The sequence below is a fragment of the Uranotaenia lowii genome, chromosome 2 (assembly GCF_029784155.1).
Source record: "Uranotaenia lowii strain MFRU-FL chromosome 2, ASM2978415v1, whole genome shotgun sequence".
Classification (NCBI taxonomy): Eukaryota; Metazoa; Arthropoda; class Insecta; order Diptera; family Culicidae; genus Uranotaenia; species Uranotaenia lowii.
The window spans coordinates 431,101,720-431,126,719 of NC_073692.1; the positions used below are offsets into that span (position 1 = coordinate 431,101,720).

General features: G+C 39.2%; 4 protein-coding genes and 1 long non-coding RNA gene across 5 annotated transcripts; 1 reads left to right on the plus strand and 4 right to left on the minus strand.

The window, feature by feature from the left end:
• Positions 1-6: 6 nt before the first annotated feature.
• Positions 7-1,965, plus strand: LOC129747878 (zinc finger protein 879-like). Its single transcript, XM_055742256.1, has 4 exons — positions 7-158; positions 271-474; positions 533-1,251; positions 1,330-1,965. Exons 1-4 carry the CDS (start codon positions 109-111, stop codon positions 1,392-1,394), a joined length of 1,038 nt encoding a protein of 345 aa, XP_055598231.1. The 5' UTR covers positions 7-108; the 3' UTR covers positions 1,395-1,965.
• On the minus strand, positions 1,668-5,422 carry LOC129747877 (wolframin). The gene is made up of 5 exons (XM_055742255.1): positions 5,131-5,422; positions 4,728-4,900; positions 3,362-4,669; positions 2,588-3,303; positions 1,668-2,517 (listed from the first exon to the last, which is right to left on the minus strand). Exons 1-5 carry the CDS (start codon positions 5,228-5,230, stop codon positions 2,052-2,054), a joined length of 2,763 nt encoding a protein of 920 aa, XP_055598230.1. The 5' UTR covers positions 5,231-5,422; the 3' UTR covers positions 1,668-2,051.
• A 4,923-nt stretch (positions 5,423-10,345) lies between these two features.
• On the minus strand, positions 10,346-10,826 carry LOC129746641 (uncharacterized). The gene is made up of 2 exons (XR_008737334.1): positions 10,591-10,826; positions 10,346-10,529 (listed from the first exon to the last, which is right to left on the minus strand). It is a non-coding gene; the product is annotated as an uncharacterized LOC129746641 (long non-coding RNA).
• A 185-nt stretch (positions 10,827-11,011) lies between these two features.
• Positions 11,012-13,905, minus strand: LOC129743521 (uncharacterized). The gene has a single exon (XM_055735558.1). The coding sequence runs from the start codon at positions 13,565-13,567 to the stop codon at positions 11,012-11,014; it is 2,556 nt and encodes an 851-aa protein (XP_055591533.1). The 5' UTR covers positions 13,568-13,905.
• A 5,727-nt stretch (positions 13,906-19,632) lies between these two features.
• On the minus strand, positions 19,633-22,446 carry LOC129746640 (sialin). Its single transcript, XM_055740433.1, has 3 exons — positions 22,404-22,446; positions 20,907-22,246; positions 19,633-20,580 (listed from the first exon to the last, which is right to left on the minus strand). The coding sequence occupies exons 1-3, from the start codon at positions 22,429-22,431 to the stop codon at positions 20,308-20,310; spliced, it is 1,641 nt and encodes a 546-aa protein (XP_055596408.1). The 5' UTR covers positions 22,432-22,446; the 3' UTR covers positions 19,633-20,307.
• Between the last annotated feature and the right edge of the window lie 2,554 nt (positions 22,447-25,000).

The window sequence follows — 25,000 nt, forward strand, 5'->3', positions numbered from 1 at the left end:
TGCCCCGATCGGCGGTTCAGGACCCTTCTAAAACTGTTCAAACACTTTGTCGACGAACATAAGCAGAAAGGTTACGTGGTGTGCTGCCAGTCCAAGTTGTCTAGAAATATGGATATTGTTATGCACATGGCTCGGCACATTCAGCCTAGCGCGTTCAAGTAAGTAAGATGTGACCTCACTATGTCCAAAAGCTTTGGCCGATTCATTGAGTGCGAAAAAGAGGATTATTTTGCGTAATTTGGTCTTATAATATTTATTGTACCCCTTCAGGTGTGAAATTTGCGGGTTCATGGTGACGAGACCCCGGTTCCTGATTAACCATCGCCAGACTCATCTTCCCGAGGAACTAAAACCCCACGCCTGTCCGCACTGTCCAAAGAAATTCAGCTGGGAGAGAGGTCTGCATGTGCATATGAATCATCACAAACCCCCGGAGGAGCGTGTTTCGTTTCCGTGCCCGTTTTGTAACAAAATGTAAGCTTGATTCTCGTTTCTTTTAGTTTTGATTGCTTTTAATCGATTAACATTTTAGCTACAATACCGCTGGAGGGTTATCAACGCACAAACGAAATTATCACGCAGAGCAGCCAAAGAAAAAGGTGGTTCAGGTGTGCGAAATATGTGCGAAAACATTCGCGCATGGTTCTGCACTCAAAGAACACGTCAGAACTATGCACTTGGTGGACCAGAAATTTCAGCTCCAATGTAAGGTTTGCTCAAAGTGGGTTAAAAACGCCCGAGTTCTCAGGGTTCACTTGCAAACCCATTCGGAGATCGATTATGCCTGTGAACATTGTGATTATACAACGAAGAAAAAGTCTTTACTTTCCAAACATATTAAAACACACCATCAGCAAGAGCGACCCATCACATGTGACACATGCGGAGCGGCATTCAAACTTAGGCGGCAGCTATTATATCATATTAATATGAAGCACAAAAACACGCACGTCCGCTACAGGTGCAATTTCTGCCCAAGCACGTTCAGTTGCTCGACCAACTTCTACGCTCACCGCCGAAAGCAGCACCCGAAGGAACTAGAAGCCATGAACGAACAGAAGGAACAGGAGAAAAAAATCAACCGTATTAAAGCCGGCTTGGAACCAGATGATGTTCTCGCAACACACGAATCCTCGGCCGTCACCACAACAGAGGATGGAACTCGGATTATAACCATCAGCAGTATGCCGGATTCTAACATGAAATCGAATCAAACTATTCTGATAGAAGTTTCAGCTGAAGAAAGTCAGGGTTAGTTACAATTTTCCACATTGATTGATTGTGTTTTTTTGTAAATAATCGTATCCGATATCCGTCTATCACTTCCAGTTCAGAAAACAACAACTTTTGGTTTGCAAGTTCCGAATGCAAATAACAATTGTGGAGCATTTTAGTTATGTTATCGTGGAAATAATGGCCTCGTATACGGTGTACCAGCCCAAATTGGCTGTAGCAGTTTTTCTGTATTCGAGAGTTGCCCTCGCGTCTCACCTGTTCAATCAGTTACCCCATCAAAAGTTTGAAAGTCATCGTCCAACGGTAGTTTACCGTACATTCGACCTACATGCGATATGTGATGACACGGAACAACATGTAAGTTCAATTTATTTAGAACATTTAATCTAAAATTTTGCCTTTTCGGATTAAAAAAAAATAGCCATGCGTTTGTTAACATACATTTAATTGTTTCATCTGTATTCTAAACTATAAATATGGTTTGTTATATAAAATTATGAACTACTACGCGCGAGAAAGAAGAGAGGACGTCAGCCACGATAAACAAAAAAAAGTTATTTTAGCTAAACAGTTATTGTTGTGTTAACATTTGTTCACAGCAAGTTCAGTACGATACCATCGGTGAGTAGTTTTCTTTGACTTCGTGATAAATTTCTGAAAAAAAACTTAATGCAAAACATGCTAAAACTAATCGTAAATAATTTGACTGTGCGGAAATACCGCCAATAGTACATCTGGGATCCGCTTATATACATGTGGTAATCGAACAAATCGAGAAGGAAAAGGTAAACAATGGAAAACACCTTGTATCTGTCTTACTTAAAAATCACTAGCGGATTGAAAATCACATTCAAAAGATACTTGATACCACGCCGCAGATCCCGCATCCGTGCATTGACTTTCTGTCCATCGTTTACGTGTACAGTGGTGAGTTCGGCGTTCTGGCATTTGATGCACCCGATCGACAGTAGTTCGATCAACGGATTTCGTCGACCGAGCCGCATATTACCCCGATCATACCGCCCGCTACCAAACACGGCACCTTGATCCGGGGGAAGCTCGAAATTGGATTCATCGTCGTCCACCGCCTTGTTGCCGCTCGCAGGAACCGTTACCGTAGGTTTGAGAAAATTACGTAATATCCCAATGAACCATATCCGATCGCTGTGGTTCAAACTCTGTGTGAAATTGCCGAACGCGTGCTGTGCTCTCAATGCTATTTCGGCCGGTTTCGATAGTATCCCTGCCGATGGCATGCGCACTTTTAATTCGTACTCGTAGCTGATGGGATAAAAAAGAAATTAGCAAAGTTTTTATTCTCTTTTTTGACGATAAAAAAAATCAATCTTACGTGTTCCATTTGTCCAGGTGGCATCGAGTTTGCTGTTCGATGAAATTCTTCATCTCCTCGCAATGTTGTTGATCTTCAGCAGGTCCGCATTCCGGCTCGATCCGTTCTCCGTACATGCACGCGACTCGCTCCGCTAGGAATCTTGGCAAATAGTTCTGAATAAAGTCCGCACGCACATTACGCCGACTAACGATTTCCAAATCATTCACCGAACCTTCCCAACGTACTACTGTCCCATCTAGATGAGCACAACGCAGCTGGGTGCGAATTTTGTTTCCCAACCGATCCCAGGCCGGCTGATGGCAAAATTTGTAGTACGACTCCCACGTGAGACCAGTCGTCGGATGTCCTTCCGGATTGGTTTTGCCAACCGTCGGGCCCGATTCCGAATCGTAGAGTCCAGCGGCGGAATCTGCAACAGATCCATGTATTGTTTCAAAGTTGGACATCATGTACGGTAGCGTAAGAAAAACGGTGGCAACCAAACATGCCGTAATCTGTAGAAAGGTGATGTATTTTTTGGTTCTCCGCGACGCGGCCATATAGCACGATATGAGCAGTGCAATGGTTGCTGCACTGGCCGAAGACCATACCCGCACCGTAGAATCGGTAAGCGAGAGCCACTCGATGGTTGCGAATACCGGTATGAGCAGGGTGACGATGCCGAACAATGGAAGAAATAGTAGCAATCCAGATAGACCGAGAGCTCCGCGAACCTAGAGTAGAAATCTTGTTAACTATGAGATTTATACACCAAAAAATGCTTTAACCTACCAATCCGAACATAGTAGCTGACTGAGAACTGATGATGCAAATTTGCAACCAAGAGAGGGTTACGCAGTGTGGGATAACGTGCTGATAGATTCCTCGCCAGCTGTTTCTCCTTGCAATCAGTCCCAGAAATGCAGGGATAACTAGATAGAGCAGTGCCCGACAGTTCAAACAGAACTCGATTCCATTCCCGATAACAAACGTTGAAAAAGCCGGTACTTTAAGGTCTACGAAGCGCCAGCCAGTCGTCACTACCGAGTCCATTTCGTAGGGATATTTAGCCAGAACGTTGAGTCCAAACGAGAACAGTATCATGTAATCGGGAAACGGATCCGGCGACGTATACATGAATGCCAGCATCGTTACAAAAGTAAGCACGAACGAGCACACAGTAATCTCGGAAAACGGTAGCCACTGGTCATTGATGTTCGGCTGTAGCATTACGTTGATGAAGAAAGCCACGAAGAAGTACAAATACGGTCGCAAGTTGTTCCGGAGGTACTGATTCTCGGAATCGTTGGTGTTGAGATGTTCGTCTCCATATCTTAGAAACAAACCAGACCACATTCGAAAATCGATAAATTCGTGCTTGGTTTTTAGCATCTTGAAGGAACAAACAATCATCACAATAAGGGAAAGGTAATACGCTCCGACTGGAACCAACGTGAACAAGTTATCATCGCTGGCAAAGTAGGAGTAAACTATCAGAATCACGGCTAGCTGAACACCAGGGAAGCCGGATTCTGGGAAGGAAGCCAGCATCGAAAGTAGCCGATGATACAGCAACGAGAAGAACATTATTGGATGGAAAAACGGTCGATGGAAACATGGCACGTGGTCCAAGCTTTGCGGATTCGGTACCGATAATGTGAGCGCATTGCTTACGGCCGGCAGTCGACCGTTGGAATAGTTGACCGCGGCTGTCAGAAGACTGGCTTCGGAGATATGATTAACCGGTTGAAATTGGTTAGAGTGCGACCGATGCAAACGATGGTTAACTCCTCCTGGGGAACCGTTCTGCTCCAGACTGCCTTCCACGATGGGTACGCCCTCGATGCCACTGGCCTCTGCTCCATCCGGGCGACTTCTTCGGGTTTTCTTGTTCAGCTTGTAGATTTCTCGCATACGTTTTTCTAGCTGGGCAGCCGTAACATACTCTTCGCCATTGGACAGGGAAGCGAAAAGCTCCTGTGCGGCACGGCGAGCCGAACGCTCACCTGGGCTCATAGCCAAACAGCTGCGTACGTCTTCCTCGTTCGTTTCGTTGATTCCGCGGCCAGTTTGATAGCAATCGCTGAGCATAATTATTGCCTAAAACGGAAAAGAAGATTTTTAGATCTCGATTTCCTTAAAAAATACAGTCAAATACCTGCTCGTGACCTTGCTGGGCTGCCCGTAGCAGCCAGTGAACGCCTTGGGCGTGGTTTTCAGCCGGTTCCGTTTCAGCGTTCTCTTCCAGTAGCTGTTTGCCAAGAGTGTACTGAACCTCCGAACAGCCATCCTCGGCAAAATGATACTTCAAATTGCGTAAGGATTTTTTATCTAGAAGTGAAGGAGAAAGGAAAAGGGTGGGAGTCAACATAATCAAATAAGTAGCATAAATAGCAAAAAGACAACATTGATTTTCAAGGTCAGCTAGTTGATCCCAAAAAGGTAAACGATTACCAGCAGATGGTCAAAATGTAATGATGAGATCATCGTGAGGTTTTTAACGAGAGATTCGAAAGGTTTGCTTCTAGCGATACTTTACCAAATTCCAAATAGGATCGTACCTTCAAGGTTCCATTTTTTCCTCACTGAGGCAGGATTACCACCGTTGTTGACAGTAGCAATGCCATCCTTTATCGGAGGCCGATTAGCCCAACTAGCCATCTCGAGAGGTCAAACTCAAAATCCGATTTGTATAAACTTCACGGATATTTCTTCACCACAGCATCGGAAACATGAAAACTAAAATGATTATGCACCAGAATCACCTGAAAAGCGAGGTTTTTATGAGGAGGAAATTACGAGAATCGCTGTAAAAACAAACACCGCAAATGCTTCTAGAACTGTTTTTCGTAAGGGAATATGTGTAGTAGGAAATAATGAGCAGCGGTGCCATTCTCTTTGTTTCATAAAACGATTGACCTGTGGAACAGTATTGCGGTTACTGGGAAAATTTCTAATCGCGCGACGGTAGCCTTCCGTGCGGTAGGCTAGCCGGAGCAGTAAACACAGTTAAAAATTTCACTCTTACTCACTAATTTCATTGAAAAGTTAAGAAGTAAATTCTTGAATCAATCTTCAAATCATTATTTTGCAAGAGAGGACAAAACATGAAGTCATCGGAATGAAATATTATTATTCTAAGTATTCATTGAGATTGAATTAATTACATCCCAGACAAAACAAAAAACAATCTACATTATTGAAAACACATTTTTCCATAGCCTGAGAATTAACTTATTTGGCATGACGAAGATTTTTGATGCGATAAATGCGTCTTTGATACTTTATATGCTGGTCGAATTCAATTATGTTGTCGTTAAAATGTAACAAATCGTATATGAGAAGTTAAAAAAAGGAGTTGTGTACGGTGAATAGTCTATAATAGAAAATAATATACCATTCGCATCGCAAAAAATTGGACTGCGCACTCATAATTGCGAAATTTGTGCGATCTGTCAAATCAGTATAAAATCTGACGGTTTTCTACACGCTAACCGCTTTTCAGTTAAACTTTATACGGATAACTCCGACTGCAAAACATAGCACGAAATCCAACATTCAATGAATGATTGCTACCGTGTCGTCGAACTCTAAACTTATTTAAACAACTACAGCTTTTCATTTTTTTCGTGAATTTGTCCGCTGGTTGACCCCATCGCAAACAGGTTTTTTTTATTATTCATTTTTCCGTGATTTTGACCGCTGATTGACCAAGCTCAAGGCAAAAACAATTTTTTGTTTTATAAACAATAGATAATCCGATAATAATATTTGGTATACATGTTTGTTTGACAACTTTTTATTAAATCATCTTTCAATGTTTTCCGCTTGTTCATCCGATTTATTTTCAGTCGATAAATAATCCTTATGTAGAACAATGTTCATTTTTTTTTCTTGAATACTGTAATTTTTTTTACAGTGGTACCCTACGGGAGCCCAAATCAGCTATCGCAGAAATAGAAAAAAAGAGTGGATCAGCAATATTAAGCGGGCCACAGACTACACAACATTTGTACAAATGCGATGAAATTTGTCGCTGTTAACACGATTTGCATAGTGTATGGCACTGCTTGAATGAGCGCCATCTCCACCCCGTCTGGGGCTGAGTAAATGGCCTGGATTTTGCACAAACAGCACCATTCACCATGCCACAGAGGGTTGCTTAAAGCGGGCCATAGACTACACACAACATTTGCACAAATGCGATGAAATTCGATGCCATTTCGTCGCTGCGAAGACGATTTGCATCGTGTATATGGCACTGTTTGAATTAGCGCGCAAACAGTTTGAGTAAAATCAGTCCGGATCGAAATACAACCTTCTGTGGCATGGTGTATGGTGCTGTTTGTACAAAATCCAGGACATTTACTCAGTCCCAGCCGGGGTGGAGGAGGTATTTTTTAGTACTGTTGCTGTTTTCGCCAACAATCGTATGTGTTCGCGCGAAATATGTTTGTAACGTGTGTATGCGAGCATAGAATCAAACAATCGTCGTGGAATCATCGAATTGGTATAAAGCGGGCCATAGACTACACAAATGGCCTGTACAAATTCGATGATTCCACGACGATTGTTTGATCTATGCTCGCCCACACACTATACAAACATATTTCACGTGAACACACGATTGCTGGCGAAAAAAGCATCAGCAACAAAAAAAAAACCATCTCCACCCCGGCTGGGAGGATGGTTTGTACAAAATATTTCGATCCCGACCGATTCTACACCAGCCGTTTGGGCGCTCATTCAAGCAGTGCCATACACTATGCAAATCGAGTTTACTGTGACCAAATTTCATCGAATTTCATCGCATTTGTACAAATGTTGTGTAGTCTGTGGCCCGCTTAAGCCATTTTTTTTTTTATTTACAAATAGTTTTATTAAGGCATTTCACTCATTAAGTTTTGTTTTGCCGAGTATTCACTTCACTTGTGTTGTATTAGTAAGAAGGGGAGCCGTAATCGTCGCGGCGACTCAACTGTTAGAGTTTGTTTGACTTGAGGAAAGGAAAAAGGATTGTGTAGGGTCGCTCTCGAGAACAGATTTCCGTCTTTGGTCGGTGGTGGCTTCCTGTAGCGTGGTCACGTATGCTACCGCAGGTATTGTCTTCCTGGCCAGCCTTCTTTCCGGTGTTATCGAACCGGTCGGACGAGAGGTTGTTCTAATGAATAGACGAAAAGAGCATTAGATAGAGTAAAGACAGAGGGGAAGAGGACTAAACGACCGAGTCAGACATTTTAAGATATTTGTATATAGGTATGTATGTATGTATGTATGGTTCCCCCATCGGTAGCAAGGTCCTGCCTATGGCTGTGTGGCTTGGCCTTCGAATTTCTTCTAGGGCTTCCACGGTCCGATGGTTCGTCGAAGGAAGGCATCCAACCCTCAGAAACCTACAATGGCCGGCTACCCGTGCCGCTTGCAATGATTTCTTTAGGTTATCCCCAGATGCATTCCCTCTGAAAATATATAATTGTATAGAAATAATATATGGCGGTAAGGAAAATTACGCAAAATATTAGAATAAACATATAAGAAATTTTAAATAAATAAATAGAATAATACATATAGTTATATAAAATTATGAATAAAAATATATTCTTTATTGATAAAAAGGATACGAATCTGAAAGGTAAAATTATGATTAAAGCATTTAAACAGAGTAAATATATATGCTAGGTAACAGATATTGAAAATAACTTAAAGATTGACGCCATTTCAAAACTTATCCAAGTGTCTTTGTTGACGATGCGTTTGAAAATCATTCAAAAAGATCAGAACATAAACTCCGCTGAAAGAAAATACGATATAATTTCCAAGTTTCACATTCCAAGTGCATCGATTATGGAACTAGTTTAGTATTCGTAATTAGTTAATAGACTTATGAAAATTTGATCAGCTTTCAAAATAAAATGAATATCTAAAAAATTATAAGTTTCCAACCTTTCAAATTTTTATACTTACGAAAAGTTCAGTTTCTCAAGCTTCTTACACTCAATGTTTCCAGATATCCAAGAAATTAAATTTCCTACTTTTCAACAATTATAATTTTTTGTTATTTCCTTTTTATAAATAAGAAAAATCAATTTTATTATTAAAAATGTTGTTAATTTGAAATTTTATTATTTTTGTCTTTAAAAGTTTAAGAATTATTCAACTCTAATGCATACTTTCACTATACATTCAAATATTCTAGAAATGTAAGTTTCCAGTTTTTTTTAATTTTTGATTTTAAAGAACATCAGTTTTATTTAATTTCGTTAGTTTCAGTTGCAAAGTTAAATATTTCAAAACATGAGTTTTATTTAAATGGATCATTCCATTCGTTAAAATATTACAAAATTTCTCATTCGTGTTTTGAATGTTACTAAATTTCAAGGTCATTCCAAGTTTCTAATAGTAATTTTTTTCTGGAATCCATTGTTTTTCATTCATTCTGAATAGTCCAGTTTAATCTAAAAATTAACATCAAAGCATTCAAAAATTTCTTAATCTTCTAAGTATCTAAACAATTTATTCATCCAAGACTTTTAAATTTTCAAGTTCCTCACAACCTCAAATCAATATATCGGCCCGCTTCAGTTTCTTAATCGCCTGGTCATTTTTTCAATTTAACCAAATTTCACCGTTGACTAAATATTTTTAATACAAATTATCAAATTAGTTGTGCATTGCGCATTTCGTAATAGATAAAAAAACTACTGCTTTTATCTAATGTTTTCCAGGTAAAAGATCAGATGATCTGGCAAAAAAGTTGTTCCGTCAACAACAAAGACCGATTGATACTACTCATAACTTACCAGCGGCTCCTAGAGACATCTCTGGTTCAAATAAAAAGCTGCGAAGAAAAATCAACTTTCATTCATAGCTTCTACTACTCACCGCTGCAACGCTTTTGAAAAGAGAGAACTCAAAGGAAGCTATGTGTTTTTGAAATAGGATAGAGATAGAGAGAATAATATAGAAAATGGAGCGCTCTCACCAAATTCCTCTTTTGCTGTTGATGTCGTCCCCCGCTTGCTGCGATCAGAATGAACCTGTTCGAACGTGTTCTATGACTCATCATAAATTACTTTTTAACACTTTTGAACTAAAACTCATTCATACAAAACACCAAAAATTATATCCAACCACTAAAAACTGCTGCATCTTTCACACAGAACACGTTAAGAATGAAATTCGATGAGCAGCACCGACGATTCCTGCCGTTCATCCCTTCGATTCAACCACTTTAATCAACATTTGCCCCATTGGCCGGACAAAATTTAATGACTTTTTCGCATTTCTATTGGATTCTATGCTTTAATAAGTCACACCGATACGATACGATACCACTATTTTGGATAACTATTAAAAACCAGTACCGGCACTGGAGAAAACCACCCGAATAGGATTGCACCGTGAAAAAACCATGAATTCCATATTCACAGACCATAAATATTATCGTCCTCGATACCGTGAATGCACATTGAAATTCATATTTTTCGACCATACATTTCATAGTTTTGACGAAAATAACCATGAAAAAGGGGTATTGTTATGCAGCGTGACCATGAAAAAAATGGCGATTTTCCATACATTGGAAAGCTGAAAAATATGAAATTCATGGTTCTTTCAGCTTCCAGTTTTTTACAATAAAACTATAAAAATCCGATGATTTTCATTGTTCACCCACTGAAATAAAAATCCTAGTACATGGTGATAATTTTTTACTTGTTTTTTTTTTTGGTTTGTTATTGTCATCACTATCGTAGATTAATGAAAATGAAGAACGAATAATTTGACTAAATTTTTTATTTGACACATTACTTATTTATAACACTTACTCACTCAATGATCACAGAAGGCCTATGACTCGCACTAGCACTCCCATCCCGTAGACCTCCGGCATCAATCAGTTCAATTCAGGCAATGTAAGGTGCCCTCGCCGGAATTTGGAACTGCGGAACTACGTCGTCTTCTAGAAAGAAAGGGGTTTTATAAGTATTTTTTATCAATATACATGCAATCATAGTACTTACCATCACCACTGCAGATGGGCCCATCGCGTTCCGATTCGTCATATCTGCCGAAAAATCCCGAATTTGTCCGGATAAAGTTATTCTGCATTAAAAAACAGATCACGACGAAATCTTCCGGAGACAAAAATACGCGCGTAAACAAATTTGGCTTAAGGCTTCTACACGGTTAATTGTAAATGTGTAGAAACAGCAAAAGATTAACTACGTTTGGATTTACATTTTACCATGAAGTACACTGTAACTATGATAATTACAAGAAAACTATTATTCATAATAAAATGCGGTTGAGAGATATTTTGAAACTACGATAAAGTTTATTGTTAAATTGAAAATCATTGTTCAGTTATTTTAAAACCATGGTCTTTGCTATTCGGGCACACACGAATCGCACAGAAAAAACTGAACCGTACCGTATGGCTGCTCACCGGAGACTGATTTTAAGATATTTGTATATAGGGTACAAATATTGAAGATCTAAGTTTGCCAAGATGTCTCGAATTGGAACACCAGGTAGTTTACTTCGGGCCCTAAGGGTATCCAGTAGCCAAGCCCTCGATCGATCAAACCGTTCACACGTCCACACAACATGATCAATGTCGTGGTAGCCATCCCCACAAACACAAACATTGCTTGTAGCTAGTTGTATACGAAACAAATGCGCGTCAAGCCGGCAGTGATTTGACATGAGCCGAGAAACCACGCGAATGAAGTCGCGACTCATGTTAAAATGCTTAAACCATGCCTTCGTCGGAACCTTAGGGATAATCGTATGGAGCCAACGTCCCTTTGTGCCATTATCCCAGCTAGACTGCCAAGCGTTAATCGCTAAAGTGCGAGGTATTGAAAAATATTCATGGTAAGTTATTATCCTCTCAAAGATTTCACCTTGTAACGCACCCACCTTAGCCAATGAGTCCGCATTCTCATTGCCTTGAATAAGACAATGAGACGGGATCCAAGCTAAGGTAATCCTATACGAATTTTCGATCAAAGCGCCCAATATCCCTGAAATTTCCAGCAAAAAATGGGAAGAGCGCTTCATCAGTTTCATCGATCGAATCGCCTCAACGGAGCTGAGACTATCCGAATAGATGAAATAGTGGTCTACGGGCAGTGTGCGAATGTGTTCCAAGGTACAATAAATTGCGGCTAGTTCGGCAACGTAAACGGAGCATGGCTCTCGAAGCTTGAACGAAGCTTCAAAGCGCTCATTGTACACTGCGAAACCAGTCGCGCCGTCGATTCTAGAACCATCAGTAAAGAACATTTTTGTAGGGTCAATTTCACGTACTTTTGATGCAAAGATTGAAGGAATGACGTTGGGTCGGACGTGATCTGGTATTCCACGGATGTCAGCGGTCATGGACAGATCGAATCTTATCAAGGAACTGCTAATCGGGTAAAAGTGACTCGTGTCCGAATTTGATAAAGAAGGATTTATTTCTAATTGCCTAAATGTATCATAATTATTTACATATTTTACTTGCGGATTAATATTCATAAACCTTTCCAAATTTTCTATCACCAAAGGATTCATAGTTTCACTTCGAATTAGGAAACGTAGCGATAAATCGAAGAACCGGTTTGTCAACGGCATTACTCCCGCCAGTACTTCGAGACCCATCGTATGTGTCGATTGCATACAACCCATGGCAATACGCAAACAACGATACTGTATTCGTTCTAGTTTAATCAAGTGGGTTTGCGCGGCGGACCCAAAACAAAAGCTTCCGTATTCTATGACCGACAGTATCGTTGTTTGGTATAACCTGATGAGGTTCTGTGGATGAGCACCCCACCAGTTTCCAGTAATCGTTCGAAGAAAATTGATTCTTTTTTGGCATTTTTGTGTCAAGTACCTAATATGTTTTCCCCAGAGGCATTTAGAGTCGAACCAGACACCCAAATATTTAAAACTAAGAGATTGAGTTAGAGTTCTACCCATCATAAGGAGCTCTATTTGAGGAGGGGAATGCTTCCTTGAAAAAACTACTAACTCGGTTTTACTAGGCGAAAACTCGATACCTAGATTCCTGGCCCAATATGATAAATTATTTAGAGTTTCTTGCAACGGAGATTTTATTTGAGTGTCTTTTTTACCCGTGATATGAACAACACAGTCATCCGCAAGCTGTCTTAGCGTGCAATTTTGTGCCATACAAGCATCGATTTTTCGGACATAAAAGTTGTATAGCAGGGGGCTTAAACAAGAGCCTTGGGGTAGACCCATGTAACTAATTCGTTCAACGATTGTTTCTCCATGACTAAAATGCATGATTTTTTCAGACAACAGGTTGTATAGAAAATTGTTCAAAATTGGTGAAAGTCCGCAAGAGCTAAGATTACTAGATAGTACTTCTATGGACACCGAATCGAATGCCCCTTTGATGTCCAGAAATACTGCCCCCATCTGCTCTTTTTGGGCAAACGCCAATTGAATGTCTGATGAAAGTAATGCTAGACAGTCGTTCGTACCCTTGCCTCTACGGAATCCAAATTGTGTACTTGACAACAGATTGTTTGATTCAACCCATTTATCCAGCCGAAAGAGAATCATTTTTTCGAGCAATTTCCGGAGACACGAGAGCATTGCAATCGGCCTATACGAGTTGTAATCAGAAACTGGTTTTCCCGGTTTTTGGATGGCGATAACTTTCACCTGTCTCCATTCATGCGGCACAATGTTCATCTCTAAACACTTATTGAATAAATTCAGCAAGCGTTTCTTAGCGGTATCTGGCAGATTCTTCAACAAGTTGAATTTGAATCTGTCCAGTCCGGGAGCTGAATTGTTACAAGACCAGAGCGCAAGTGAAAGTTCGACCATCGAGAATTGATCCTCCGTTTCGGAACTATTCTCTGTATCCCGATAGTTTTTCTGAGCTGGTACTGCGTCCGGACAGACCTTTTTCGCGAACTGTGTCAGCCAACGACTCGAGCTTTCTTCACTTTCGTTCGAAGGTGTGTAATTTCGCATGTTTCGAGCTGTTTTCCAAAGCGTGTGCAGAGACGTTTCTCGAGATAACCCATCCACGAATCGCCTCCAGTACCCACGTTTCTTGCCCCTGATCAAGTTCTTAAACTTTTGTCTTCCAAACAACGTGCGTTTTAATCATGGCCACGTACTCCATTATCTTCTTCGGGACTTCGATTTAATTTCGTAACTTACAGGTCACAAAATCTTCCGCAGAACAACCTTGTCGAAGACCGTAACTTCGTATTTTAAGTTGTTAGCTGTTGAACAGGAGTAGGTATGTCTTTTGGCATTGATGAACAATAAATTCGATTGACACCAATTCAGTACAAAATATTCAATTTTTCTATACAAACCTAAAAGGTCAAATTTACTCATATGAACGTTAGGGGCCGTTCACTAATTACGTAAGCACGATTTTAGAAATTTTCAACCCTCCCTCTTCCCCTCGTAAGACAAAGTGAGATTTTTCAAAATCCCCTCTCCCCCCTAGTTAGATCTTACGTTTTCTGTTCTATGAGAAATTGAGACGTTTTCTCAAAAATAGCTTGAAAATATTAAAAATGTGACATACATGTTTCAAAGCAAAGCACTTTTGAGGTAAAATTTAAAAACTGTATTCAAAGCACAATCTATGAATAACAACAGATGAAATGTCATAAACGATTAAAGAAAACATTATTCAAGACATTTTTAGGGTAACAATAATTTTCAAAAAATTTCCACAATCGAATAAACAATATAAAATCTGATTTCCGCTTTCAAAAAGAAAGTTCAGATTAGCACAAGTTACCATAAAAAATTGTTATGTATATTACCTGAAAATCATAAAAATCTTTTAAAAAAAATATCATTCTATACTACTAGAATTTCGGCAATAATATTTAACGACAATCACGTTGTCAACTAACCTAAAAGCTTAGACTCTTTCAGCGGTAAGCGATAAAGTTTTAGGATTTTTTTGGAAAATCTTTTGTAAAATTTAGAGTTGATAGCGTCTATCACTGAAAAAAACTGTTTAGAAATTCATTATTCAAAGCGCCTGATATTGATTTTTAAAGATTTTTTTCTGGATGAAGTCATTTCCGAAATATGATGGATTAAAATCGTGGTGTCACAACGCGCCGTTTTCCTTGTTGTTTCTATAAATTGCTCAATTCTAGCGTAACATTTAAAAAGGGCGAAACTAGCAGTTAGCTCGAAACGAGAAAAACGCGTTTGAAAAATCGGAACACCTATTCAAATCCTATTTATAAAATCGACCACTTTTTGTTCAACAAAATCAAAAAATGTGCATTATATTCACTTATTGTTTGATGGTTATCAAGAACTTTAACTTTTTTCGCGTAATTTCAGAGATTTTCGAGTTTCGCCCTATTATTGTTTTCGATTTCAGTTACGCCTGCAAGTTTCGCCCAATTGATCGGCCGTTTTTGTTCTGGTTTTGAAGTTACGCCCATTCATCCTACACGCAAAAACTAATTAGGCCGTTTTGTCACACACGGTCAACTCAGTTACGCTTTTTGGCTCTACACGAATAGAAAAATTCACTCCATTTTGAATAGGCGTAACATCACGTTCCAACGAAAATGCATCAACAGGAAGTTTCGCCCAATTGAATTTTATCAATTTTTTGAAAGTTTTAAGTAATTTTAAGATGAAACCGCGTTTGATAGGTAAAGTGCAACCGCGTGCATCCGGAATGACCGATAACTCGATTTGTTTACATTTGTCAGTTTCGCCCTTTTGAAATGTTACGCTAGAATTAAAAAGATTGTTATGATGGAAAGCGAAAAGGGACTATCTTTTTTAATAATGTGATTTAGTTTTTTTGATGGCATGTTGGTTTGAATTTTTCCTCTATAAATTTAAAGAACCCGATTTTTTTTTTCTATTAATGCAAAGACATCAAAAGATAAATAACATAACATCAAAATAAACCAACAAATTGGAGGTAGTGAGTAAAAAAAACCTGAGTAATCTGGTTTCGTATGGCTGTGGCTGTGGTGAATTTTAAATGTTATTACGTAATATTTTTGGTAACCCCCCCTACCCCCCTTGTAAGAGATCGCAAGCAAATGTGAAACCCTTCCATCCACCCCCTATGTGCTTACGTATATAATTGGCGAACAGCCCCTAACTTAAAAATTCTGCCAAAAATCATGGATAATTTTTTAACTGAAACGAAGCTTCTAAGATTCCAGGGTTTGAGAAATTCAAAAATGATCCAAAATCGACTCAGTCTATTGGTACATACATATAGCAGATTCATTTCCAAGCTCGGCGCACACAGAATGTTTCCAAGGGCGATCTTCGTACTTTTTCTATCGTTAGAGTAACACAACAACCATCGCCAACGCCCAACACCTTCAACTTTATAGCGATTTTTTCATCTTCCAGGCTGATCGCTTTCACATGGCTCTCGACGACCTTGTTGAAAAATTCTCGGTCGCCTCACATGTGCCGGGACGCCACGTCCAGTCCACAATCCAGTCACCAACATGAGTTTGCGTACTACCCATCAGAGCGAATGTACGGTTTCCTCCCCACTGCGAACAGCTTTTGACTTTGGCAATCGGCCTTTTGCTTGTGGCCACTTTTCTTGCAGAAATGGCACACCAGCGATTTCTTTTTCCCGGGAAAATTGCCTCCAGAGCTCCAGTTTCAGCTCATCATCGGAACGGCCATCTAATGCCGTCGTCACGAGCGTGTCGAAAGAATCAGCCAGGCTTCTGTCGTAACCGATCCATTTCTTTAACCATATTTTTCAACTTTTTCTTCCTAATTCTTAAATTTATAATTCTTTTCACAAAACTGTTCTTCTTTCTCAAGCTCTCTCTATCAACTGACTTCTGAAAATTTCCTCATCGGGTTTCCAGCTTTCTAAAGCCCTTTCCTTCTCTCCTCGAGTAGTCATGCTTATTATGAGCTCTCACTCTCTCGTTTGCACATTTTCTTTCCTGAACGTCAATCCTTCAACTGTGAACGAACCAATTGGGATTGATCCCGCTAAAAAGAATAAAGCTTGCTCTTTACTCTTACACAGATTTCCATAAGAATGACAGCTAATCGTAGTGAAATTGGAGTGAAGGCTATTGCTTTCTTTGTTTAACACACGAGAAATCGTATACCCGGTTTGCGAGCGCGCCCATCGCCCATTAATTATTGCTTCAGTGTTGCTAGAATAGTAATCTACACTTGTACTCTCAATATTCTCTACACTCTACAGCTTCTAAGACCAGTGCGACCATCAGTGGTTCGCCGTGATCCAGTCCAGCACACGACAGCTTTGCAAACCACTCTTCACTCAGAATCAAAACAACCCAAAAATAAGAACGGCAGTGCATCAAAACAAAGTTCGACTGGCGTTCTTGATTTTGGGCTGCTGTCAATATACCAAAATCAAAGTTCGAAGCTCGAACTGACCACCCCAAAAAAATTTCCCTTTATTTGCCGTTAGTTTCGTATTGTAAGAAAAAAAAAGTCAGTCGCATCGAAAACTATCTCTGGTAAAATGCTTTAAATTTGATAAAATTTGATTATGTTTAATTCATTTTAATTTATATATTTTCAGAAAACGTTTTTCCATTCATTCTTCTTCAGAAGCCGTACCTAACAGTATTTACATCATGCCTCCAGAGAATTTCGGAAGAATAACCAATGAGAAATCGGAAGAAGCGGAGGACAATCTGGAGCAATGGCAGCATATGCCAGCTATTGAAAACGGGAGCTTCGGATAGCAATATTCTAGGAGGTCTCAAGATTGTGAGGACACGACGTTCCTAAACTAGGTGTTTTCGACAATGAAATCGGCTGTTCTGCACATCAATCGTAGCCGTCTAAACTATCCAACGGATAGTCAATTGCAGTGATGATTGCAGCCTGGTTTCCTTCCTGGTGCATCCTGCAGGTCAGATTCAGATCCATTCTGAACGAAAAATGTGAGCTTTAAAGTGCTTTAAGTTTCGTTCTTAATAATTGGCAACAGCACTCTGTAATTCCTGACCAAATCCCTTGAAAATTGCTCCGGGATAAATCAGGCTCGGGTTTCTTATATTACCTTTGTCAAAAACATCCAAGGTCAGTTAATTGTGAACAACTTTTTTTTGAAGTAAAATAAAAAAAGGAAATGTGAAAAAAAAATTATGTTTGTAAAATTTTTATACCCCCTTTTGATATTTGGTTCATCAAATGAAAAAATCCCAAAAAAATCCCTGCCGCTTGACAGGCCCCAAAATTAAGTTGCAAATATGACGTTTATTCTCAAGTTTGGGAAAACCCCCTCAAACTTATTTTCGTCGGGAGCCAGTTTCATCCGATTTTGCGGCATTTCAACTTGGTTTTGGGTTATACCAGCTTAGAGTGTTCCAGTTCAAACCTTTGAGCAGAGGGACGTGGTGCGTCTTGAGATTGTCCTAAGCTGCCCTGGCAGTCTTCGAATTGTGTATCACACACAGAATGTTGCTGATCTTCCACGAGCAGCGAGTTTGTTGTTGTTGTTGGTCCTTCTGTTGGTTCGACTCAGTCGGTGCGGTGTGTTTTTTCGGTTGTTGTTTTTTTCCTTTGTTGTTTGAAGATCTCATTGTGATATTTTTTGATCAGCTTCCTCAAGAAATCGAATCTTCTACACCAACTTTAATCCCAAGCAAATGGAGACCAAGAAACGGATAAGATAACACCAGGGAGAAACACAAAACTATCTACAAAAACACATGAAACGCTCCACTTCGGGATGAATAAACCTACCTGGTTTAAAATCCCTGAGAAAAAAGAATCAAAAAAAAAAAAAAAATTGTGATATTTTACTACCTCTGCGTAGCTGGTGGTACTCGGCGTTTCGATTGTTCTGCGAGCGGCGTCTAGACTGATGTTCTGCTCGGTTTTTACTTTCAGTAGAGCTGTTTCGTATGCATATACAGGACAATTTCTGTCGAGCGGTGAGTGGCTCCCTTTGCAGTTACCACAAAACTTGGATTTACCTTCGCCTTCGTTACATCGTACCACAAATTTTCTGCTGTTCAACTCGGGGTGGCTGCCAACTTCGATTGGCGTGCCATCGAGCATTTTTGTATCAGGGTAATAATTTCACGAGCTTGTACTTTGCTGCGAATTCTAAACACATACCAACTTTTATTCCTCACAAAGTAGCCACATTCTATCTGTCCCGCGTACTACGTATCGATCTTCCTATGACAAACGGATTTTTCGGTCGAATCCATTTCTAGCTTTCAAAAACAGGAAATACAATCTTCCATGTACACCTTCAGGATCCATCCATGCTGTCAAAGTCCATTCCGGATGATCTCCGGGAGAAGGACTCATCCCGCCGGGAACACACTAGTAAACGTTTTTCTCATCAAAAGGGAAACAATAGCCTATCAGTTGTGGACGAGCGCGTTGTAGTACGTACGATTCCACTGAAGGCTGAGGATAAACTGACTTCGAGACTTGACTACAAAAAAAACTTTTGAAGTAACGTCTACTGTGTTCTTCGTTTAAAAAATTAACGATTCAGTTGGCGAACAGACATTGAAATCTTTATGTTTACGCTTGAGCTTAAACTCGCGGTTATCAGCTTGGAAGTTTGATTCTTAGATAGCAGGCTTTCAAAATCTAACTTTACTGAAACCTTTGGATTTTCATCGGGATGAATTTTAATTCTATAGATGGAAAAATCAAGGATGCATAAGGTGCGAAGAACTTACAAATCGGTGTCATATAGAACCAAAAGCTCACAGTTCTTTGGGTTACATGTCGATTTTGTTAAACTGTGTGAACTTTTGATTCTGCTAAATGCTAGTGTTCAAGCCGAAATCTCATCTGGCACCTTGAGAATAGAGATTGCAACTTTTCTTAATCTCAATGTACTAAATGAAACCTTTTTTGTCTTCAAGTCCGAAGAATTCATTTTGAAAGCAGACGAGATTGAATGAAAAAGTCTGAAGTTCCAAACCAGTTTAATGTGGCGCCCTGTCCCCAGGTACTTGACTCGCAGAGGATGCCTTTCGGATATTAAATACAAGCCATGAAAATTTTCTTTCCACTATTTCCATCGAAACGCCAAGAAACTGGGAATTCGATTTTAATGAACTTTTCAAATTGATCTTTACATTTTCTTAATGGCGTTGGATGCATATATGTGTTGTGTTGTAACTTCGGTAGGTGGCATTCCCTTCTGGCAAAGGAAAAGTACTAATTATAATCTGATTTAAGTAATAGTAACGGTTCTCTCGTATTTATTATTTCTATAGTATATTGGTTTCCACCTTTCAATAACAGTTTTACAATTTAAAATATACACGGCACATTTCTTGTTGTAACTTTCAACTCCTATATGTTCATGTATATATATTGTGTGTTAAGTATTTTACTTTCAAGTGGATATTGTTCCTTCACTCTAGCATACACATTGTATAGTTTTTTTTTTAAATCGAAAAGTTAGAATCTAGGGAATCTGAACTAATGTCTAAACAGTCCTTATAGTAAGTGCACCACTTTAACTCTCAAATCGAACCAGATTTGCAAATTTAGGTAATGTAATTTATCTACAAAAGTTCAATGACTATCAATTTGTGCACCATTGTTTAAGATCGACCTTTCCCGTATTGTAGTGTTAACCTTAGAAAATATATACTTTTCTACAATAAGCTACGCGTCGAACAAATCGTTATTTTTTTTTACACATTCACACGCGTTATAGTTTCACAAATTTCCAACTAGCTACCTCAAACCTTGTTTGTATTTTATTTATCACTTTTCTCCTCCAACCGGCCGCCCATACGTCCGTCGGATATCACCTTGAGCATTGGCTGATTGGCTATCCTGGCCGAATCGCCATCGCCGTCGTCCTCATCTTCCTCGTCGTCTTCGTTTGACGTGACCTCGGCGCGTTCGTCCGTTACCGGGTAGTTCCACTTTTGGATCTCAGCCGTTCCGAAGAACTGGAATATCAGATAACAGCTTATGGCGACGATCGAACTGACAGCGAACACGTGCTGCCATTGGTTGATGTTTTGCTGTATGTGTAAGAAGGAAATCAGTTAATGTGTGCTTCATTGTCATCTATTTTTGCTAGTGCTCAGATTTGGATTTATCTAACACGGAAATTCTAGAAAAATATTCTAGGGAAGAATGGCCCTTTCCGTTTAATTTCCAAATAAAAACCTAAGAAATATTTGTAATATCTAGACTAGTAGATGCTTTAAAAGAGATGTCCGGGTTAGTGAAAACTGTTTCTGACAGAATCTAACGAAAATTTCGTTCTTCGTGCTGTGAAAGCAATTCTCTGAATTCAAATCCTTGTTTCAACCCGTTTTTCTTAAGCTAAATAGAAATAACTTACCGCATCAGTAACCATAATGCCGGTGGCCAGGGGCTGCAGGAATGAGGCCGTCATGTGGATGGTTTGTGCGAAAGCTAATACCGGTCCAGCGAGATTTGGGGCGATGTCCACAATGTTTGCCATTGCGCCGGCATACGAAGCCGTTATGAAAGTGACGGCCACGAACCACAAAATCAACACCAAAACGATGTTGTATCCCAGGTAACCAACCATGAGTACCAAAATACCCGGAACAATCTGCGACAGGGCTGTGAAAAGCTTCCTGACGTTGGTCAGTGTCATGAGTCGCTTGTCCATTAGAATGTCTGCTACGTAGCAGAACAGAACCGACGAAAGGTATGAACACAGGAATGGTGTGCCGCTGAGAAGTCCGTTTTCCTTGATATCGAAGCAGAGGATTTTCTGCATGTACTCTGGACCGGACATGATGAAGGTGTAATGAACCCAAATACGACCGAAAGTGGTGAGTCCGATTGCCCACACGGGAACGGATGTGAAAATCTTTTTCCAGGGTACTTTCATACCTTGTCCATTTTTAATATCTTCGCTCACATTCAGTTCGATGTATTCGAGCTCTTCTTGAGTGATACGGGGATGTTCCTGGGGAGTATTGAAGGCCAACAAATACCAGAACACACACCAGATCATACCGATCGAACCAGTTGTGTAAAAAACAAGACGCCAACCGAAATATGCAATGATGAATCCGCACAGCGGATAGGTTAACCCAATTCCGATGCTAAACCCTTGAAAACTGGACATAAACCTACTCCGTTCAACGGGAGGTATCCAGTAGCCAACAATGGCGTACATGGCCGGCCAGGTAAGCCCACTGGCAAAGCCTTGAATTGATCGTAACAAGATCACCGCTCCATAGTGAAGATCGGAAGCGTATGGAATGCATAAACTGCAGGCAGCTGTTACAAACTGACTCCATCCAAATACTTTTTTGGTGCCGAAATACTGAGTGGCCACCCCTCCAACCACCTGCGATAGGACGTAGCTCCAGTAAAACGAACCTTTTATCACGGCTTGCACAGTGGAATCCCAGTCAAATTCACCGTACACCTCAGGAGTGTCGCCCGTTTGCTCTGTCTCGTCCAGCTCCGATAGCTTCCAGCTGGACTCGTTCCAGGCCGGGGACTGGTTGAACCCGGTAGGATGCCCGTTGGCAATCGTTGGAATCGACGAGGGAGCACAGTGATGGTTGACCGAAGTGTTGCTACTGGAATCACGCACCATAGCAACCAGAGCAAAGTTGATGTCGTTGCGCATCATAAAGGAAACGAGAAAGCCGGACCATGACAGGAAGTACAGCACCAATCGGGCTGGAATTCGATCTGCGGATGAAAAAAAAAGTATTCGAATATTAGCACTCTTGTGTTTTAATTTCCTATTCGTTAGTACCATTTGAAATTGGAGATGTTGACGTCTTTAGCGACAAAAAAAAATGTAATGTAGGTAATTGATTTTTTTTTAACTCTTATTAAATATTACCATTGTAAATTGGAACTACAGAGGTCATTTCGAAAAAAAAAATTTAAAAAAGATATAGAAAAAAATAACAATAAAAGGAAAGAATCGAATTTGCCATTACTGGGGTACTGAGGGAGAACAGTAGGAAGCTGTTTCTACATATAGTACATCAAAGATCTTTCACAACCTGTATCAGTGCTACATATAAAAATCAGTGCCGTTTTGTATGGCAGGACTTTGAGCCCTCGCCATTGGACCGCAATTGACAGCAGATTCCGTCCAAGAAACACTGATCGAGGGACTCGACTTCATACATTGTTTCAATAATCAAGCATATAGTGATTGTTAGGACCAGCTTCTTGGATGGTTGCTATTGTGTTCAATACTCTAGCTCTAGGACCTAGGTACAAGTCAACTAATAGCAGCATATCCATCGATAGAACAGTTAAGACAGTTACGTGTCGCAAAACGGCTGCCCATTTGGAACTTTCTTGGCGGGAAATCTGCTTCCAACGCTGCTAGTCCATGAGTGAAACGGTACTTTAAACATCGCGTTCTAAAATTCGGTGTTTAAGGACAAACTGTCTTCCAAACTCAGGCTGTGTGCACAAAACCCCCGTAGAGCGCACACTTTAAATTCTAACGTAGAGCTGAACCCCTTTAGAATTGTCCCAATTCTCTAGATGTTTGTCCTATGTCCGTGTCAGTAGATAGCAGTTGATGTCATATCAAATTGTGATCCAAATAGCACTGCAGCAGTCTCCGTCCCTACAGGATTCCCCCGGGGTTCCTGGACAGGATGGGACATGTCGATTCCCTGCCCTTTTGCTGAATCAGAAGATTTTTTTTACAAAACTTTAACACCTATTATTCCCAAAAATAAAATATTAATTTTGAAACTTCGATTTTAAAATAATAATAAAAGCAATATTTAAACAAACAAAATTAAACCAAAAAAAAATCAAGAATCGTCCGTTGAATATTTTTCAGATTGTTTGAATTTTAGTTCTTATCATGAGCTCTGATTACAAATTCTGATACTCAATCCGAATTTCAAATTCTGTACACCTTATTTGTGTACGTTAAAAAACATTAAAATGAGAAATCAATGCGAGCTTTTTCTAGTAAAACAATAAACGCCCTTTTTTTAGATTAAACTTATGTATAAACTTTTTGAGACATAGCCATTTCAAAACTGTGAAACAAAGAATTTATCTGGAAATGAAAAATATTTTCTTTGCATCAACAGCTTCTTCGTTATTTTTTTCTCAATCGACAAAAAAAGTTTGCAGTTTATTTTATGAAAGGAAAAAAATAATCAAAAAATTTGCTTTATGGAAATTATGATTTTTCAAAGTATCAAAGTAGAAAGTTGAAAGTCAAGAGTTTGAAGGTTTGAAACGTTACTTCAATTTTGGTGTACAGCTTGATATCCTAAACCACCTTAAACTTCCATAAATCATGATAACAAAGGTGTACGGTTCAAAATTTTATCAATTTAGAACTTTAAAAATTTGTGTTTGTCTCAAAATAAAAAAAAAATCTGATTCAATGAAAAGTATTAAAAAATGGTTGGCTTTGCTTGCTAGAGCTTTCAATAATTTTATGAAATGTTTTTGCCAAGGTTATTTAAATCAACAAATTAATCGTCTATGAAAAGTTTTTTTTTGCGATTTTTATTTTCATCCTAGGGTTAAATAGCTTTTAAATTAGCAGTCAAAATCAAAGAAAATCATTTTTGTGGTACAAGCACGTACAAGTTAGGTTTATGGTTTGTTGACTTGAAATGTACAGCAAGAATCAAGGAATGTTCAAAATCCAAAGTTCTATTTTTTTAAACTTCCAGTTCATCTTTGGTGATTTTTTATAAACAATTTTGTTTTTTTGGTACCAATTTCCATACAAAATTAAAGCTCGTTGCGCTATTCCCGCAGTGAAAACAACCAAAAAAGCCATGGGAGGTGTAAAATTTAAAATTTAGATATTTCCATACAAAGCTTACAGTGGCTTAATGTTACGTCATCTAGCGGGTCCTTGGAGAATTTTTTTTTTGTATACATTACGCTTTATTATAAATTCTGGATTATTTTCTACTAAAGGGCACCCCCGTCCTGGTTTCAGATTTCATATACTTTGAACTTTTGGATATGGTTTTGTTAACTGTTTTGAGCGAAGCTTTTATTTTTTTTTTCTCCACGGGCGGTCCCTCTAAAAACTCATCGATAAATTTTGAACCGTATTTTAGGCTTCCAAAAATCTTTCATAATTTTTTTTTTGAAATTTGCTCAAAAAATTTCGTTTCGGAGGTGTTTTTTGTTTTTTTGTTTAATTTGCCAAATAATGTGAATAAATCCGGGCAAAATCCGGGCATTTTTCAATGAAATCCGGGAAGAAAGTGTCCCATTTCTAAATGAACTAAGCTTTAGTTGAACAATTAGGAAAAATCCAAAGAACAACAGTCTCATTATAAGCCTTAAAGAGAAGGCGATCAAATTTAAATTTTTCAGAGGTGCAAAGAATTTACGAGTTAGTTTTGACTAATTTGGAGGCGCCGATTCCAAATCTCCATGTATTTTTTTTTATCAGCTCTTGTTTTTTTTTTAAATAGCTTATGAAAA

Bases quoted from the DNA above. Each gene is read 5' to 3' on its own strand.
- LOC129746640 (XM_055740433.1), bottom strand. From the start codon at position 22,431: ATGACCTCTGTAGTTCCAATTTACAATG. The intron at 22,247-22,403 runs GTAATATTTAAT...TTTCATCCGCAG, and splicing joins TGTAGTTCCAATTTACAATG to ATCGAATTCCAGCCCGATTG. The intron at 20,581-20,906 runs GTAAGTTATTTC...TTACACATACAG, and splicing joins GCATTATGGTTACTGATGCG to CAAAACATCAACCAATGGCA.
- LOC129747878 (XM_055742256.1), top strand. From the start codon at position 109: ATGGATATTGTTATGCACATGGCTCGGCACATTCAGCCTAGCGCGTTC. The intron at 475-532 runs GTAAGCTTGATT...TTAACATTTTAG, and splicing joins TGCCCGTTTTGTAACAAAAT to CTACAATACCGCTGGAGGGT. The intron at 1,252-1,329 runs GTTAGTTACAAT...TATCACTTCCAG, and splicing joins TTCAGCTGAAGAAAGTCAGG to TTCAGAAAACAACAACTTTT.
- LOC129743521 (XM_055735558.1), bottom strand. From the start codon at position 13,567: ATGCGAAATTACACACCTTCGAACGAAAGTGAAGAAAGCTCGAGTCGT.
- LOC129747877 (XM_055742255.1), bottom strand. From the start codon at position 5,230: ATGGCTAGTTGGGCTAATCGGCCTCCGATAAAGGATGGCATTGCTACT. The intron at 3,304-3,361 runs GTAGGTTAAAGC...TTTCTACTCTAG, and splicing joins CAGCTACTATGTTCGGATTG to GTTCGCGGAGCTCTCGGTCT. The intron at 2,518-2,587 runs GTAAGATTGATT...TTATCCCATCAG, and splicing joins CACCTGGACAAATGGAACAC to CTACGAGTACGAATTAAAAG.